This window comes from Phoenix dactylifera, chromosome 5, assembly GCF_009389715.1.
Source record: "Phoenix dactylifera cultivar Barhee BC4 chromosome 5, palm_55x_up_171113_PBpolish2nd_filt_p, whole genome shotgun sequence".
NCBI lineage: Eukaryota > Viridiplantae > Streptophyta > Magnoliopsida > Arecales > Arecaceae > Phoenix > Phoenix dactylifera.
Genome location: NC_052396.1, coordinates 6,938,184 through 6,958,629, shown reverse-complemented (window position 1 = coordinate 6,958,629; position 20,446 = coordinate 6,938,184). Strand labels below are relative to the sequence as shown.

Sequence of the window (20,446 nt, the reverse complement as noted above, 5' to 3'; positions counted from 1 at the left end):
CCTCTCTGGATTTTACTAGCATTGCTTTTTTATGACTTCAGGAAAGTTTCTTTTTTAAAAGATTTAAGTGATATCCATTTATAAAATAGCATTTCTATTATTTGAACGATAACAAGCATGTAAGGAAGGAGTATTAGAAGAACTTGGTATCTCAAATGATGGTGATGTAAATACTCTTTGCAAGTTTTTGTTAGTAAATGGATCTCATCCATTCTTGGTGCACTCGTCACACAATTTCAAGATACACCACTATATCCATATCAGTTGTGCTCATACATTTGTCAAAACTGTCTTACGTATCACTAATTCTTTCATCTGGGAATTACCAAATAATTCATAGTTAATTTTGAATCTATCTATGCTAACAAAATCAAACCATGAGTGACTTTTAACCCAAAAAATCTTATTATCTCCCTTATTCCTAGTCAGATTAGCTAGTAAAAGCCATTATAGCTATTATTATTTTGTTCTAAAACATTATCCTGAAATTGAATCATGAAACTAACGGTTGGTATATTTATTATCATGGTAGAAAATGGCTTCTTTGTAAGAACCTATTATTTGGATTTCCCAAGGTCCCAAATTTGATAGTGCTAGGGCTGAAAGCAGATTGGATTATATTTGACCGCATCCGTTTCCGTACCTGGTTCGAGTTAGATTTGGATACTATTTTTTTGGTCGGATTAGATCCGAATTCAGATAGTCAATTCAAAAATTTTCCGAATATAGATATGTATATACTAGATTTTTTCAAATTCTAAATTTAGATCCGAATCCAGATCTAGATATTCGTATAATAAGAATAAGTGAAAAGAAGAAGTTTAAGTTCAGTTAAATCAAAAACCAATTAAGTGATTAACCAAATCTAAAGTAAAAAAAAAAAAAATCAAATATCAGATGATTATCACTTAAGACAGTAACCAAAATATGGAATACCCGATTCAAATAAAATCCTTCGAATCACCTAAAATGCTTGAAAGGCTCAAAACTCTTGTTCATCCATCTCTTCCCTTATTCTTCTTCGGCGACTTCAAGCAACTAGAGTTTCAAAAATTCCATCCATTTTCTAGTTTCCATCTGGCGACAACCATGAGATGCCTTTGAGGCGTCATAGATCCTATCTACTTCAGTGACAAGCAACCTTGAGCAGTATATCATTTATAAAATATTAATTTTTATTATTGATAAATACTTATAAAAATTATATTTTTTAATTAAATATTTTTTTACGATTATATCCTTATTGCCAGTTTTTATTATTGAATTTTAATTAAATTTTATTAATATTCAAAAAATATCCTATTTATATCCATATTCGAATAAAAAATATGAATATATTTAATATCCAATTCGTATCCGCATCTATTTTGAATGAATATAGATATTAATTTTAATATTTATTTTAATATTCATATTCATATTTTTGTTGAATAATATAGATATAAATATGGATATACCAAATAATTCTATTTTGCGGTACGATGGAAGAGAGAAACGTCATGCTTTTCCCGCAAATCTCGTTGAACGGGTCGGCAGCAGTTTTACGATAAATATCAAGCTCCGAAGATTTTTCATATGAAAAGGAAAAGACAACGCAATTGACCGCAGACTGGTGGTTTCACAGCTTCAGGCATTAAGAGGTCCTTAACAAGTATAGACTTGTAACATTCTTGCCCGTTATTTCTATATCATATGATGAAATAATGTCTGCATTCTTTCTATTCTGCAAGCATAGACTTCCTTTTTCCTCTCTTTTCTTATAAAGAGAGTTTATCGTTAGAAAAGGGAAAAGAGAAATGATGAAAAAGGTTTGGCTTTACAGATTGGCAGCGAGCACTCACATCAGTGAAAACATGCCATGCATGCATGTTGCAAGAGCACCAAAGCTGGCTACCCTACCACACTCAACGAGTACCAGTGTTCGAACCTGAGAAATTTCAATCTCTAGGCAGAACACTTGGGCTGACCAAGCTATAAATGACCTAAAAGAGATACGAAACGCATAACACAGTTTATGGTGAAGAAGCAAGCGCACCATCAAAATTAGAGGCATTCTTATGACAGGCAAAGTTTGCCAAGTTTTTTCCATTTGGTAAACCATGAGCTCAAGGAAGGAACTAAAGCCATCAGTGATCCCATAATGCGGTCAATCATAAAATGCTTCTGTGAGTATTGCATGGTAAATTCTTTAATTTCATCTCTGTCAATTGTCAAATTCTCATCGCAGCACTTCACAAAGTTTGTCCCAGCTCTGTTTAGATATGAATATCCAAGTCACTTCAAAGCCATGTACTTATTACCAGAAATAATGCTTCTGCAATGATGTTTGCTTGACATAGCATGCAAGGCTTAGAAAGGGCTTGATTTCACGCATACTCCAATCGATAATTAGCTGGTGGATGAAGTAAAGCCACTTCAATGATGAAAAATGGTTTCGAATCCCGTAAAATTGGTAAATCATTGTTGACTTTTATTTTGAATAGAATATTAGCAGACGACGGACAATGTACCGTAAGTATAATGCACTGTTCTCCGTAAAAATAATTCAGCAAGTCACCAACCTAGTAGCAGTAAAATAAATGTACCTGCACCCTTCTAGTTGAAAAATAAATATGTAAAACACTTAAGAATGTCAAAACAATTGAATCCGCTAGCTAGCTTGATTTAAGTATATAGAAGTGTTCACTTGTATGCAGGCAGCTATTTATATTTTTTGAAAGAGAATGCAGGTACATATATTGGCACAAAATTTGCAATTTCATATACAGAATCCTAGTTTGGAAGTATGGTAAGTCATAAGCAATCTAATGAAATTCTGGAGAAGTTACTTATAAAATACAATCCACATTCCAGATAGAGGCTCTTATACGTCCACTTCCTCTGAATCAACATCTATTGAGGATGGTTTATGCCTGAACTCCAGCGCATAAATGCCACTCCTTCCGTAAAACACTCAGGATTGAACACACACAAAGATGAACAATTCTTGTTCAACAATGAGATCACATGTACCCACATCAGATTAATCTTCCTTCTTACTGCCAGGCTCTTCGAGAGCCGTGAGTCTTTCAACTAGTGGAGGATGGGAGTAGTGGTAAGCTGAATACCATGGATCTGTGTTCATAGCAGACAGGTTCTCTTCCTGAAAGTAACAATAAAAATGAAAATAAACACAACTATCAGATATCAATTACTGCAAAAAAAAAAAACAAAGTATATAGATGTGTATATCAAGTCATTGGAAGAACCGATATCAAGCGATTATAGTGCTAACCCCAGTTCCAGTCAATGTTCGCTATACCAGTACCTTACCGGTATGGCATAGCCTCTATACCGACACATGGTCCGGAGACCATTTTCTCATGCTCAGTTATGGTACCGTCTGAAACAGGATGGTATGCATTAGTACGACAAGAAACCAGGCAGAACAAGTCAGTTCCACCCAATACAGGTTGGTGTGGCCCCCATGCCGTATCGAACCTCATACTATCCTGATACCTTACTGGTACAGTATTGTACACCTGATACAGGGAAGTACAGATCGGTATAGTGAACCATGGCTACGTTTGATTATTCAGTATAGCCCCAAGATTCTGACAGTAACTTCCCCCAAGATTATTTTCAGAAATGATACTCTTCAGGTCACAAGCAAATTATAAAGCAGTTATTCAGCCTCCAGTCATGGGCTGAGGTATCCAGTATTTCTCCAATTGGGTGATGATCTATTCGATATTCGATTCCTAACATCAGCTAAATATGCCGTCTAAACAAATAATTCAATAGGCCTTGCACAAAAGGGCCAGAACACCCAAAAAAAAAGGTTTTTCTTAAAGAACTTGATAGGTGGAAGGCTGACCAAAAATCAGTGACGGAGGAATCAAAACCAGGTCCCTTATATTAACACAAGACTTTACTAGCTCAACCAGTTGGCACACATTCACATTTAAATCTTCTTTCAACTAATAATAGTGCCAATGCTCATGAATATTAAGACTCGAGAAGCTAGCATTGAAGTTTACAAGGCAACAGATACTATTCCAATCATCAGAATCATCCTTTACCATATCAAGCACAAGTCCTAAAATTGAGATGACTACTTGGAGCGTAACTCTGAATGGAGAAGGCTCCTTTGAAGGATTGGGCAAAACCTCAATTACTTGTCAGTTGGAAGACAAGTCCCTTAAGAATTGGAACCGAATTTCAGGACCATGTAATTTTAGGCAATAAAGGGACCTACAGCCAAAGATGCAATCCACAGGACAAGTTGGGAGGTTCAGAGACCTGTTTTATTAATTGCAATGAAAACTCATGTGACCAAGGAGCATCCATGTGAAATTCCTTTAGGTGTAAAAACACAGTTGTCAAGTTGCTCAAGCAACCCTATGCGATAGACCTAACACCCACTGTCATCAAGCAACAAACCAATCATAAGCCACTCAATATTCTTCTAATCAACTACATTTATATCATGAATTTTTGGACCATATATAGTTTTATGTAGAAAAAATGTTCTAGCTTAAGACATGCAAATTAAATTTATCGTATGAATAGTTAATAACAACTAAAAACACTTAGAATGGTTTATAAATTATAATCTAAAACTTGTAATATAAAATGACAGAAATAAAAACTTTATCCCTATTGCTTTGTCTCAAGTGGTAGAGATTGCTACGCTTTTTTGATTGTCCAATTGTTGGAGAAAAAAGACTTTCGTGGAAAACTTGAGCTTTTCCTATTCTTTTTAAAGTAGAACCTGGTACATCTTTGGGGTCCAAGATATCTTACACCCTCATCAGTAAATGAATCACTTACTGGAAAAGCAACAAAGAAATGCACACAAGCACATACGTGTACCACATAAAACACAGGAAGACAAACACACATTAACATGCATATGTGTGTACGTACATTCATGTTATGTAAATGGAGGTGTTCCATTGCAACAGTGCAAGACTAAATTAAAAGATAAAATTACAAGGTTTGGCATAAGGATTTTTGTTCATCTTTGAGCGACAAGTTATAAACCAGAACTCTATTGGAACACAACCTCATAGCAATGATCCTAATTATTAATAAAAGAGAATAATTTCAAATGGACAAAGCATAGGGAAAATTATCAAAAATTCTTAAACCAAAAAAGATTTGTCTTTTGCCCATGTAAGACAAGTACCTACAATGAATAACATTGATAAAAGACTAAGATTGAGAAATGATGATACACAAGAGGACTAGGCACTAGATCATTCAGAAGTAACTAATTTATAACTAAAGTGACCAATACAAAAAAATAATTTAAAGAAAAAAACCTGCAATTTCACAAGGCCCGATCGAAGTGCTGCAGCATAACCCAGTTTCTTTGCAAAAGCATCAGCCTGGAAAACATATTAGTAACATGAGTTGGTACAAAAATGCTAACCAAATGAGCAAGTTACTTGGGACTATAGGCCAGACTGAGAACGAAGTCCAGCAGCCTCATAGAATTGAGAAATGATCAAACGATGCATAAGAAAGTTAGACCCAAAAAAATACCTGAAATTCAAAAGCCCTGCTGACAAGATTGAGACCAAAGCTGACAAGGTGCTGGAGGGGTATAACAGTATGCTGCAAATAAAAATTACAGCATTAGAGTAGCATTGAACAAGGCCAAAATAACATGTCCTTCAAACCAGCAAGCTGTGAATCGGCTTAAATCAACGTGACCACATTTCCATTTGGCCAGCAAGAAGTCAACAAAAGACAGAAAAGCATGAGGCTTGCATAGACAGAATACCAAATTCATTCTAGAGTATTCAAAGAGCCCCTTAGCACCAACCACCAATTCAAAATGAAGCACAGTAAATTACATAGATTAGAAGAGCACAGAATTGACACTTGGGAACTTTGGAAATGATAATGCTACAATAAGTCATGAGTCAGGACAATGAGCAATCACATATAATATTAATAATTATTTAGTCCTGCTATCAGAAGGAACAGCACAGTGAGCTGGCAACAAGATCCAAAAAACTGAATTTGACAAGTAATAGTGGGACCATGAGAACTGTATAATAATCTACCTGGTGCAAAGGCCATTAAAATTTAGCTCACGCAATCCAACAGATAAAATACAAATAAAAAACATTGTTTTACAACCTTCCACCCCTAACCTTTTTGTTCATTGTTTTACAACCCTCCACCCCCCAACCCTTTCGTTCATCTCATTTCGTCTCACTTTTCTCCCTCTTTCCCATCTCCCAATTTGCCCAGTTGCAATTGTTGCCATTACAGCACACAAGCTTCCCCCTTTACCCACGTCTTTATATTGATCCCCTTTCCTAAGGCCTAACTATCCTGAACCATCTGCAATGACTGACCAACACCAACAAATGCAGTGGATTTGCAGAAGGGGGTGGGATGAACTAGAGGGGCAAAGGAGCCAAAGAAGGCTGATGATGGTTCTAGGATACAAGAGTGGAAAAGTAAGGAAAGGTTGCCAGCATGTGACCTTAAATGGGAAGGGTGGACGAACTAGTAGTAACGGTCTGATATTATGGATGGTGGCATTTTTTTTTTCTTTTTGATGTTAGATATTAAGGATGGTAGTAGAGGTTGGAGAAAGATTCTGGTATAGAATATAGAAAAAGTGGGATAGAAATGGAGTATGGTGGTAGGTTGAGTGAACAGATGAAGGCATGGGTGGGCAAGCTGGTGGTTGGGTCTGGTAAAGAATGGCAGGGTGTTCATAGAATAGCAAGGTGCTCAACATATCAGAGCTGTTCTGGTGATGCAGTGTTGTCACAGACACCTGCCTAGGCACATAGGCAGGTGCCTGGGCACCTAACTGGGCCCAAATTGCCTACACGAGGCCTGCCTAAACAGCTTGGACACAGGTGTTCTGACAGTGTTTTGGGTGCCTGGAGACCTAGGCTGCCCAATTCTAATGGGCAGTCGCCTAGCCATCCTGCCAGACACCTGATCAAATGAGACCCGAGTCCATCTGACATGGATTAGGTTGGATCAAACCACAAAAGAGGGAAAAAAGGAAAAGTGGGAGATAAGTGGGTGATCCCCAGTGCTCCCATAGTTCTCCTCCATCTTTATTCGCGCTCATCCGAGGCTTGCACCGTGAGGCTTGCAACAACAAGGACTGCACGAGACTCTCTCTCTCTATATCTCTACCTATCTTTCTATCTATCTATATATATCTATAAGTCTCTCTATTTCTCCACTTCACTCCCTCTTTGTTTCTCTATTTTGTTTCTTCACTCCCCTTGTTGTTGATGGTGGCAAACCACTAAGGAATGGCATAGGTCCATGCCTCTAAAACAAAGGGGCTTCATTTTGATTCATTGGTTTTTCTCCTACGATGGCTGTAACAAAGTAGAGGATGCTCTGTTTGATATTTGATACTTTAATCTCTCTTTCATTCTGCAATTTTTGCCCTGTTCTATGCAGAAATTTTTGCTTTTTCTTGTGCTTGCTCAATAGTAGTCAATAGTAATTGATGAAAGGGAAAAGATTAACAATTTCTGTTGTAAAAGAGGGAAAGGAGTTATTTCAAAACCTAAACACTTTTTCTTTTGGCTATGTTTGGTCTGAATTTTTTACTTCATTTGTGTTTTCTCAATAGTAGATTACTAGTGAACAGGAATTAATAAAAAGGGAAGGCATAATAATTTTTGTTGTAAAGGAGTGAAATAGAGATATTTCAAAGCCTAAACTTTTAATTTGTACACTCTACCATTTGAGCTAAGACAACAATGGTGTTGTAAATTTGCATTTCATTAAGGTTTGATCAAACAATAAGATTGTGATAGACTCTGAGATACTACATTTTACGTTGAACTCATGCTTTAATTGTTACCAATGTACCTTTGGATAATATGGATAGTTTAGTGATAAGAATACAGGTTTTAATTAATAATTGAAACATAAAAATATATAATTATTCAGTAAATTTCGTTCAAAGTTTGTCACATGGGCAGTCGCCCAATCATTTGGGCAATACCAGGGTCATCTGGGCTATTTGACAACTTTAATTGGAAGTTGTTCCTTAACAACAGCTGTAAGGATAAGTGGTATGAAAAGTAGAACATGAAATCTGATCAATTTGATAGAAGCTCTCTCCGTGTTTGTCTGTGTGAGAAAGAACCACCAATCAAGAATTTACCATCTTTCCAGCATGATTTGATGAAAACCCAACTTCTTTTTAAAAAGAACAAGACATTGCAAACAATATCACCGCATTGCAAGTAAAATTTTAAAACTCAGAAAAGCATTGGGTAAGTTTCAGCTCACCTATCATAAAAAGTCATGAGTGACATTGAAACATTCCAATAATCCATGTTCAAGGGGGAAAAACTTTTACTTCATTACTCTAGTACATGAAGAATCTATGATCATTATATGATGTGTCCACAAAGAAAATACCGTCAACAACAAAGACATGCACAAGTAGATATGAAAGGTCAAAAATAACTTCTGATGTCAAGTTACTAAAAAAAATACAGCATGACAAAAAGAATATTTTGAGTGCAGAACCCAAGCTTTGAAGTAGAACAAAGAGAAGGATGACAATGATAAGTGTACCTTACACATAGAACAGCATGTAACAAGAAGGTACCTGAAAGATGATGAGGCCGATAAGTACTGGCTGAGTATCAAAGCCAAAACTTTGAAAAAGATCCTTTGAGTTCCTTACAAGAGTATATCCTCCAAATTGCAAAAATGTGAGAATCTGCTCAAAAATGAAAAATCAACTTTTGCAATGAGAATAAGTAACTTTTCAATATTCAACTACTTTAAGTTAGCACAAATATAATGAATATGCATTTTCTTTGATTATAAAGCTCAATGCCTTTCAAGTAAACTATACACATATAATTAGTACTTCAACTGGAAAAACACTTGAACACCAACTGACCTAACAATTTAATATGTCAAGAGCCCCCTTTGATGCACTTCTAAGGTCAGCGGTAGATATATGCATTTCTTTGCATACCAAAGCTACTAAAGACACATACAAGTTTTGCACATGGATGGATCAAGAAATTTGATACGAGTTTGGTACTCGATAATTCAAGCTTGGTTCATGACCTCATTCTAGTATGATTCATACATTAGCATCACCTATAGCAATGGCCTATATCCTGGTAACGAGGCCCATCTCAATTTGGTCCCAAGTCGGTACAGTATCATAACAGACTGAAATGGTCATTAGCGACAAGAATAAAAAGAAAAAAAATTAAAACAATTACATCCGGGGACACGAAGCCATCTGCAATGTTGGGACATCTTGATTCAAAAGAGAACCAGTGACCCACACCTATCCTAGGTTCCATTCTCTCATCAAAATGATTCACTACCAGCAAGATGTCCTAGTACCATTGGGATGTGAATCCTTGACCTATAGTTTGTACACAAAATTGGAAGGACATTAAATCTTATGACCACAAAATTCATATATTCTAGGAAGAATGATTAAAAATGATGCAGTGGAGAAGTTATAATGAATCGCTAAAAGGATTACCTGAACAGCAATGAAAGAGTACATTGTATGATTGAGTTTCCAATGTCCAAGTTCATGAGCAATAACTGCAACTACTTCCACCTCATTTTTGCACTGCAAAAATGTCATAGAATGCGGATTCAATACTCTGGGTGATATACAAGTGCCAGAAAATGAACAGAAATGGCATTTCGATCACGTGTAGCTTGTCACCATTACAAGAGTAAATGTAGTTAAAAGTTTGATTAGAAATTTAGTAAGGTAGAGCTAAAACATTAAATTATAGAAAAGAAGAGGATGCTTGAAATGTTGATGTAGCCTAGAAGCCCAAAGTGCATGTAGTTAAGGAGGTTTCTTAAAATGCACCTGTTCATGAATGCCTGCATATCACCATATATATGTATAATGAAACTAACTGGCAATTGCATTTGAAAGTGTGGATGAACTGAAATGAAAAATTGTTCAACTTGCTAAAAAATCAGCTTACCGCCACTGTTGCAACCAAACATACCTAAAAAACAAGATGGACCAGCTTGAGCTGCTGTTATTATATATCTACAGCAGGGAGTATGAAGGACCTTATAGTTTCCTTACTGTATGCTCATGGATGCAAGCACAAAGATTATCTTATGAGATGAACACATACTTAAAATGCCAAGAAAAGATCAAAAAGGAGAAAATTAAAAAAGGACAAAGGAGTATATGGTTGACTAGTATTATGAATTGTTAACATAAAGTAGGCACTTTAGTGTCATAGTTAAGTTTTGACGCAGAAAAGGAAATGATCTGTTATTTCTGCTCGTGTCAAAAAATTTAATCTGTAGGTCCCCTGACACCGACCTCCAAAAGAAGTCTGCATGTGTGAGATGTCAGGTGATTTGGAATTTTATCAAATGGTGAAGAAAGATTAGATCTTGCACCTCCATTCCCATAGCACTCCCAATTTTTATCTTTGAAATTTTGCTTTCTAAATTCTCATATCAGAACATGTTTATTCAAATCCTCTCTCTCTCACCCCGAGGATGGGGATGGTGGCCAGAGTGGACGAAGAAAGGTTTTGCACAGGCTGTGAGGGGGAAGAAATCCTTAAGCCCAAACCACCGCGGTAGATGGGAGTGAAAAGAACCCAGTTATTACAAAATGCAGCAAGTGAACTTTCGTTGCATCTCCAAATACATGGGGCCCACAATGCTTGCAGCTACTCAAACAAGGGATTGAGCCACTTACTACAACAGGGGTTAACTTACACCTAGTAGCAGCTATCCAAACGAAGGTTCTCTGTCTTGGTACCGGACCCCTAACCGGTACTATGCTAGTATATGTCGATACAACCAGCACAGGGGTCAGTTTGGTGTCCCAAGACTCAATATAGGTACCGAGTCTCAATTAGGTACCAATTCAGTATGGTATGCCTGGTACAGAACGGCATGCACCAATACAGCCAACCATGATTCAAACAGACCCTTAATATGTTCTATAGCAAACTTCAACATGACAAAATTCAACCGTGGAGCCAAACTGATATTATTCCCTAACTTACATCACACCCCACATGCTCTAGGTCAGCATTCTTGAATACAACTGCAACTCTCTTAAAAGAAACAATTTTTAGATAATTTTGAAGGGATTGAACAAGCATACTTCTAGAACAACCAAATGAGGTAGGTGTTGCTTTTGGAGTTCACCATCATTGAAAATAAACTTATTAAAAATGATTCATTATCCAGTACTCAGCACAAAGTTATTGCCTGAGGTAGAAGCACCATAACAAGCCTAGAGCAATGTATTGTAAATATAAAAGGTTAAAACCTAGCTCACCATGTTCCTAAGAGTATTTGACTCAAAAAAAATTTAAACCCTCTATCCACCGATAATAACTTAGTCAAAATACCTCTATTCCACTAACAAAAACTTACTGAGAATAACTATTCTCCTTAAAAAGATAAACTTGGACCCTCTACTTAGTCCTTGAATATTTCACCGAAACCCTAAAACAAGCATAACAATAACAATAACAAACAATTGCGAATGACATGGTGTTTTCACCAGCATTAGGTTCCACATGCTACATTAGTTTTCCCATGATTCCGGAGAGAAAAAGCCGGACACAAAGTTGCACAAGAGGAAGGATGATATAAAAAAACGTGAACGAATGTGGATAAGAGAGAGGAAAGGCAAAATATCTACTCCTACTTGATAAATCATCAAACAGTTCACCTGATGGTTAGTTTGAACAAATATCTATTGAAAAGGAAGATAAAATAGTTCAAACTTGATGAGTCATTAACAATAGCCATAGTACAAGCAAAGAAAAGTTTATATAGCATCCTGAAGTGGGAAATACAGCAGGCATTGCAGCATCTAAAATAGAAGGTTGCAGCAACTAAAGGCAAAATGTTTGCTGGTATGAACTTTATGACTTGTAATCCCAAACTAAGAAGATATCATGCACATCTATATATTATGCATTCATTCTTAAAATCAAAAAATCAATGGTTTTTGTGCATATTAGTACATTAAACAAAAACGTATACGGTTATCTTAGTATAGCAATGTTATTTTGTAATTTACATAAACTTGAATAAGCAGAATACACAACATTAGCAATATTAAAGCAAACCTGCTGAATCAATGTGTCATAGAGAACTATTCGTTTGTTGTTGAAGAATCCATACATATATGCCTGTCAGATAGAAGATAATTATATAAATTATACCACACATAAGTTCAGAAAGATAATACAAAAGAAACCCATAATAGATAGCAGTGAAACACTACAAATTTATTAATGCCCAAAGATAGGAAACAAAATGACACCAAATAGTGATCATGAAGATCGTAATAGCAGTTTGTGGCTCAATTAACCTTTTTTTGGGGCAGAAAGAGGCCTGTAGGCAGTGGGCTATACAACAAGGGGATAACCTTCTATTAAGACAAGCCACCTCAGACAAATGATGATGATCAAGATATTTGTTGTTGTCGTTGCCACTTATTTCACTGACTAAATGCGGTTTTTATTTTTCTTTGATAATTACGTGCATATTTGACATGAATATCATGTTTAGCCATCTTCTATGCCTCTTCCAGGCAGTATAAGGTTATACCAATATTCATCAGTGATAACAGTAATCATCAACTCTTGATAATAAGGCTACCAGTTATCAATAATTCTATATTAAAAAAGATCATAAACTCCAACTTTACGAAACAAATTGAAAAAGAAAAAAATGCTCACATTACTATGGCTTGATCTTGTAGATCCATCAACAACAAAGAGCTTTTTCAATGGAAACTTGAGGGATGCTGCTAGCTTCTCTATTTTCTCTCTAAGCTCTCCTTCAGGAAGCTGTTTAACATTATTACATTAAAGTATGAGGAATATGGACTTCATGGTGAGTAGAAGGATATCACATCCACCCCTTAAACACAGAAATAAAAGTATTGATTGTGGAAATGTAAGAGAAGACGGACCAAAGTAACATCGTTCCTTTCTTTTATTGAATAAAATCAATATATAAATGCAAAAACAACGCAAATAAGTTGCCATGATGGAAACCAAGTACTCACAGGAGTGAACTTATTGAACAGAGGAGCGATTAAAATGGGATACAGCGTCATCATTACAATGGAGAGTACAAACATAAAAGCCCAGAGGTATATTGCCAGGTAAGGACCTCCTTTCTGTAGCAACACAAGAAAGAGAATTAGTAAAATGCTGCATATCCCAGATCATCTTTCCAAATCACTATAGAATAAGTAAGGTTTGAAATAAAACCTTTTTAACAGAAAACCGTGTAATCACAAAAATAAGGTGAACGAAACATCTTTTGAATGTAGAAAGTACATCCGATGATTATATAAGAAATCAATTTCAGAAAGAACCATACCTGTACTATGACAATAATTGCAGCTACAATTGGTGGTCCAAGTAGGATGGAAAGACAAATTCCTTTAAGCATGTCCCTGAAGAACAGCCATATTGTTTGCTGTAGAACATTTCAGAGAACTTTCAATAAGACTAACTAAGAATTAAAGTAGTTAAGAAAGATATATTTGAAGAACCAAAGCAACTTATTACAGAAACTAGATTTAGAGAAACTCAGAGTTAGAAACAAGTGTAGCATAGATATGAGGAGACACAAGACAGCGGACAAACTTTATTAAACCCATGGCGAGTCTCGACCACGAATGTTGAATAAAGAGAAAATGGCAGGTCCGTTATCTGTATAGCAGTAAGAGCTTTGTCAGCATCAAAAATCATTACTTCTAAACAATAAAAGAATAGGTCTGAAACTTTGTCATACAATTTGTAAAGTTTATCCATAATAATTAACAAAAACAACTCTAACATACATAAAAAGGAAATGAAGAAAAATGGGGAAAAACTGTACAATGAAAGAACTCCATGGAACCAAACCTGTTGTTTAAAATGACAATAAGGGACGCATTTTTCATGACTTCCCATAATAAACAAAATTGAGGTCCAGCAATTAATCATCAATCCACGTAAGTTACACAGAATGATCCTTCCGTCCTCAGAATGATGACTCTGTCCTTTACTTAATATTTATTTGTATATTAACAAAAAGCATTGGCACAAACTTAACACAAGTACACACCCCTTTATCATACTGCAGACTTTCTGGCATGCTACAGTTGTGGATATGGTACCAATGTGAACAGGCACTTAAATTCCTGTAAGCAATGCAAGTCCCAACTAGATAAAGCTTCCATACAAAGGGTCATTTTTAACAAACTGTGCACGCAACTAACCAGATGTAGTTCCAAGGACCGAGAACTAACTAATTTTTGTAGAGTTGCTTGGCAGTGTTTGGTTGCACAAATTAGGTGCTGCTATAGAATTCCAGAACTATCTCTACCATAAAAAACAGATGCACAACTAACTAATAAATTTATATTAATGGTCAGAATGGATTTTACTGTTAAAATTAAAACTATCAAGGATGCCCGAGTTTGTTTCATAGACAGGGAGGCTGTTAGGAAGGAAGTTCTGTAAAACTATTGGATTAGAGGAAAGGTAATTTTTTAATTAAAAAAAAAAGATGAAGTTACATGCGCATCGTAGCTGTAAGTGTTCCCATTATATCCTTTTAAGATATCATCTTCTAGTAAATTTTGTTAACTAAGAGCCTGTTGGGTATCACTTTTACTTTTTATTTTCTATTTTTCAGAAGAAAATCACAGAAATCAAGAGAAAAATACGTTTGGGATTAGAGGAAAGGTAAATTTTTTATATTAAAAAAAGATTAAGTTACATGCGCATCCTAGTTGTAAGTGTTCCCTTTATATCCTTTTAAGATATCATCTTCTAGTAAATTTTGTTAACTAAGAGCGTGTTGGGTATCACTTTTACTTTTTATTTTCTATTTGTCAGAATAAAATCACAGAAATCAAGACAAAAAATATGTTTGATGATATTGTTTTTATCTTCTATTTTTCAAAAGTCAATTTCTTGAAAAATGAAAGTAAGAAATCTTTACCTTCAATATTTTCAAAAACAAGAAACTCATGTTTTTACTACCACCAAAACTACCTCCGCCACCACCATCACCGCCTTCACCACTCCATCACCGCCATCAACACCACCTCCGTCAAATCACCGGCAACCCAAAACCACTATTATATCTACTGCCATATCATCGTAAGTTACGATTCGTAACCATCATCACCACGTCCACCACATAGCTAGCACACCACCACCACCTCCATTGTATTACCCATGCCCCCACCATCACCACCATCATCGCTGCCATCATCACCACCTCTACTATATTATTGTTGCCACGTCTACCAATATCACTTGCACCTCCATCACTAATACCATCACCCCCATCATTATTGTCATGTTTATGTTTTTTAAAATAACAAACTATACCAAACATGTATATATTTTAAAAATAAAAAATAAAAATAGAATTTCTATTTTTTTTATTTCTAAAAATAGAAAAAAAAAAGAAAGTGATGCCAAAAAGCATCTAAGTCTAATGGCATTTGATCAACAATTTTGATAGATGGAATCTTTTTCAATGTATTCCTCTCTTATGTTATGATATAGTAAAAAAAACGCTCAAGAGAACAAGTAAAAGCTCAAGCATTTGATTCAAAATTTAAATAAAGATCAATTTTATTTTATAATCATGACTATATTTTATTTATTATTTTTCTTAATTGTGCACATGCTCAATTGGTAGTATAGATAATATAATATTATTATATTATGTCCATATTGTAGAATAGTTTGTATTTATATAATAGTATAATTTTATTATATTTACATCAATACATGGGTGATCAGTGAAGGATACGAGGGGTGAGGCAATCGATGGCTGCAAGTTCACAAAAAATTTGGTCCCTAACATAGTGATCATGAATTCTAAGCTGAATGAATGCAAAATGGTCAAAGACAAATAAATATGATAAAAAAAAGTTATTTCAAGTCTATTTGCACATTTACCATATGAATTAAGTTTCTATCGAAAACGAGATAAAGGAAAAACAGATCAGGTTGATGAATAACCAATTGCATATGGGAACAAACAAGGAAGCACATAAAGATTTTTATCACATGTGACATGTCAAGCAGATAGAAAATGAGATAACGGGCCGATTGGCGTAAGGAGAAGGTTTTTCAAACCAAATTTGGCCAAAAAGATTTTTACTCATAATCTTGATGATGTTGGTAATTGCCATGACTCTTTACTTTTATCAAATATGTCTATAATAAAACTATATCCCTATGAACATTTTCACTGACACCATATCAATTTAGCATTATAATGAATGTCAATATCATGATCCTTAAGTAAAATACACAGGAAAGTGCAAAGTTACTTTCTAACCAAGCATAGAAACAAAAATGAAAATGATGGTGTTTTGTGAATAAAATTATTTTCAGATTATATTTTTAGATAGAAAAATCCATGCACACCTGTGACCAAATCATAACACCTGCTAAAAATGAAAGTGTGTGTATTATTTCATTCTCTGCATTCAGGCCCATGTATGCTACAAAGTCTCCAGATTTCTGCAACCAAAGAAGTAATGGAAATGAGTAGTGAATACTGGGGAAATAGAAGATTTAAAACACACATGCACAGGGACTTCTAAGTTACCTTCCAAAACCAAGGTAGCACGCCAAAATACAAAATCGCAGTGTCCATCAGTATAGTCACAGCTTCGTGAACAAAGTGGAAGTGGCTGAAAGTCAAAAGGTATAAGAAGAGAAAAACTACTACTAATAATAATAATAATAATTTAATAGGGGACCGTGGCCATTGAATTAGTTCAAGAATTGAAACTGATTGAGTATAATACTACTAAAAGATATGCCATTAAACAAACACGAAGACATATCCACTGGAGAAAGGAATAACCATGAAAGAAGATAACAGACCTTTTATCAAGGCTATAAGCTCTAGATTTTTCAAACTTTTCTTGACTCACCACACCTTCCAATGGTTTTGGTAGGCTGGGCAGCTTGAGAGCTGCATGCTGCCGAATGTCTAAATAAGTCTCCAAAATGTACATTAAGATCATAAAGCCTGCAAAAAGAAATGTATTCACTAAGATACCTGCTTTAGAACTTTGAAATGAATAACCATAACCACAACCATGAAATCCTGTCCCAAGCTTTATGAACCTATCATTCCCAACTTCTAAATCACATCTAATATGAAACACAATAAATTACCAACCACTGTCCTATTGTTATCAAATATTAATTATCTTCTAAAAATTAAAGGAACCAGAACAAGGTGGTTGCATATATAATTACCACATGGACACAACACAAGACATTGCAAAGATGAAACTGTACAACCATATTATACTGGCGTCAACACTTACTGACCACTCCCCGTAAGTCGAATATCTCAAAATACGAAATTGAACTTGTCCAGAATGTTGTGAAAATAGTATCATATTTTTGAAAATACGTTCAGTTAGATTAGAATTGGATTATGTTTCTACGGTAAGTAGAGAGCATATAGCAGTCACATTTTGCCATATAGAAAGGATATGTCCATATTCTTGTAAATTAACAACATTTTCTGCATTTTTTATCAATAATGGGTCAAACCTTCTTAAAAGACTGTTGATTAGAGTTTTATTAGCTTTTGTTGAAAAAAGTATAATTGTATTTTTTATAATAGAAATATACTGTTAATCTTGGTTTTGTTAATCTTTGCTTTGCAGGTATATATGGAGAAATAAGATCATTTCTAAGCACAGATGGGAAAAAAAGGGTTAGAAACCTCTTAACTGTCAAATAAAGTCATCCAAAATAAATGAGTAATGACTGTGCATGTTTGGATGGATTGGATACTATCAGCCAGTGGCTAATCTCCAGAGCAAATCTGCAAAGAAATTGGGATCTAAAAATGGCCTCACCTGGCAGCATACTCATGATACTCTTGGTGCTTTAGAAGGCTTTTAAGTCTCTATGCCAAAGTTAGAGATGCATTAGAGGCACACTAATGGGTCTTTTACATCACCTTGGCTTACGTGCATCAAAGAGCAAAGAGCAAAGTGAAGAATTAAAATGTAAGCATCGACGAAGAGGATAATTCATCTTCAAAGATTCAAACACCATCACATAATCCACTTGTACAATTTAATCTATATCGAATTTAAATCTCAAAATAGCTGATATAGTCATCATTCAATGGGTCAGGTCCAATTACTTTTTCTTGATTTATAATTTTATGGTGGGTTTGATAAGAATGATGGAGAGGCAAGAATACTTTGGTTTACTTTGGTTTGGTCATTAACAATAGCGATTGGACATCTAGAACATTCTAACAATTGGTTCCAAGAAGAAATTATGGAGATTTGTTTCAACAATAATACAGTTAGATTGATGTCAAAGCACCACAGCAAGCAATAATCATACACTTGTGGTGAATGACTTGTCACTATGACTATGAAACTGGCATGTCATCTGATGCCTTCTATCATTTGCTTTAAAAGTAATTAGCACATAGTTCTATAATGTTTAGAGATTTAGAAAGTGTTAGTGATTATATCAATTGATGAAGCATCATAGCATGTGACGCTTTTGGAGTCCTTAGAATCTCAGTGTTAAGAATTTGTGAAAGTGGAACTTCATAATTACACTGGAGATTGCACCGTGTAATAGCGTAGATACACCACATATTAGTATCAACAGTCAAGATTCTATGCCTAAAGCAAGGTTCGTCATACCGGTACCAAATCTCATATCAGTGCTACACTATCATAGTGTCAGTACGGTACAATACGCGGTATGCCTGACGTACAGAGTATCGGTACGCCACCGGTACGGGTACTGGACCGGTATGGTACGTCCGGTACCGTTTGGTATGGTACGGTACAGCATACCATGGCCTAAAGAGAAGTCAAATAAAAAAAAGTAATTGAGAAAAGTGATTTATCAAATTTCTAACAGTAGGCCTTTGTCACCATTAGTCTTGCTTTGCTAGTTTTATAGTCATATTTAAATAAGACAAAAAGAAATGGCCCTTGGATTACTTTTTTAAAAGATTCCTGATCATTATATTAAGAAAAGACTAATCTTGCAAACACTCAAGGCTATCTCCACTCTTGCTCTCTCCTCCCTTCATTTTTCTTTTCATGCATCACCATCCTTTTCCCCTAACTATATTCAACCACCACCTGCTTCACGACCTCTCTTCTTTGCCTTCCTCATATTCCCCCAACTCTAGCAGCATCACGGCTGGGTGCTCCCTGCTCCAACCATGACCACCTTTCTCCCTCTCTTCCTCTAGTCCCCATTTTTGCTCCATCTGCATTCCCACATTCAGGGAGTAGAACTACTATCTCCAACAGATAGGAGAACGGACTGATTTGGGGTGAGAAGTACATCACTTATCTGAGATAGAGTATTTAATGAATAGCTAAGATTGCATCAAATGTTTGGGGTTGGGTTATCTTAATAGCATTTTTTTCACACTCAGGACATCTTTTACTTACAACAGTTTCTTAGATGAAATCCTGCCTAAGCACTTCAACCATCTGAATGGTGTTTATGATGAATTACCAGATAAATTGAGCTCCAAAATACCAGCTCCCACCAAGATGCTTAGATGGAACGCCTGGGCAAACGCAATACAAAAAAAAAAAGAAAAAAGGACAGTTTCTGCGGCAAGACTTTAAGCCAGGTGTTGGATAGAGCTAATACAAAGGTAACTCGTCGAGCCAGGTGCTTGACGGAGTTAATACAGAGGTCATCACTCGCTTACATTATTGAAATATCCTTCGTTTACTTCTTGATTATCACCTTATCAACCCAAATAAACATTCTTGAAAGAGGCGCGCGCTACCCATTCCAGAAAAAGAGCCGCCAAAAAGAGATAAAAGCATCAAATACCCCAAAATATTAACCACCAAGAACGACAAAAACGACAAAACCTGGATCCCAGAAAAAGGGTTTCCCTACTCATCTCTTCCCTAAATACGTGATCAAACAGCAAAAGCACAACCAAGGCCAACTGTAAGAGATCAAAATCATGATAGTCCCAATCTTTTGGACAGGAACTAGATCGACAAATAAAACGAGAAACGAATCTTGCCGTCATCATCACCAACCAACGGATGGATCAAAGCAGGGAGAAAATCAAATTGCGCGAAGAAAAGATGGGGATAAAGAGCAAGAAAAACGTACCCAGGACCGCTTCCAAGTAGGGGAGAGCCATTATGGGAAGAGGAGAACGATCAGTGCGTTACTACTAGCTGTTCTACTACTCCACAGCCGAGGGCAAGGGGGGAGGGTGAGGTATTTGAGAGTGGAGGGGAGAAGCTAGCCGGTGTGGCGAATCGGAGAAAGGGAGAAAAGGGTGGAGGGCGAACAAGAAAAGCGACGAGAATTCTTTGCTCTTGCCCTTGAAGGGCTCGTTTGTTTGGTTGGAGTTGTATTCACAGTGTTTTCTATAAAAAACATTA

At 35.8% G+C, this 20,446-nt stretch overlaps 1 protein-coding gene across 1 annotated transcript; it reads right to left on the bottom strand.

Annotated features, from left to right (window-relative positions):
* Positions 1-2,686: 2,686 nt before the first annotated feature.
* LOC103721620 (CAAX prenyl protease 1 homolog) lies at positions 2,687-20,415 on the bottom strand. Its single transcript, XM_008811889.4, has 14 exons — positions 20,169-20,415; positions 16,902-17,049; positions 16,621-16,705; positions 16,437-16,532; positions 13,644-13,709; positions 13,375-13,473; positions 13,055-13,168; positions 12,723-12,833; positions 12,108-12,170; positions 9,509-9,601; positions 8,603-8,716; positions 5,530-5,601; positions 5,307-5,372; positions 2,687-3,142 (listed from the first exon to the last, which is right to left on the bottom strand). The coding sequence occupies exons 1-14, from the start codon at positions 20,197-20,199 to the stop codon at positions 3,023-3,025; spliced, it is 1,278 nt and encodes a 425-aa protein (XP_008810111.1). The 5' UTR covers positions 20,200-20,415; the 3' UTR covers positions 2,687-3,022.
* Between the last annotated feature and the right edge of the window lie 31 nt (positions 20,416-20,446).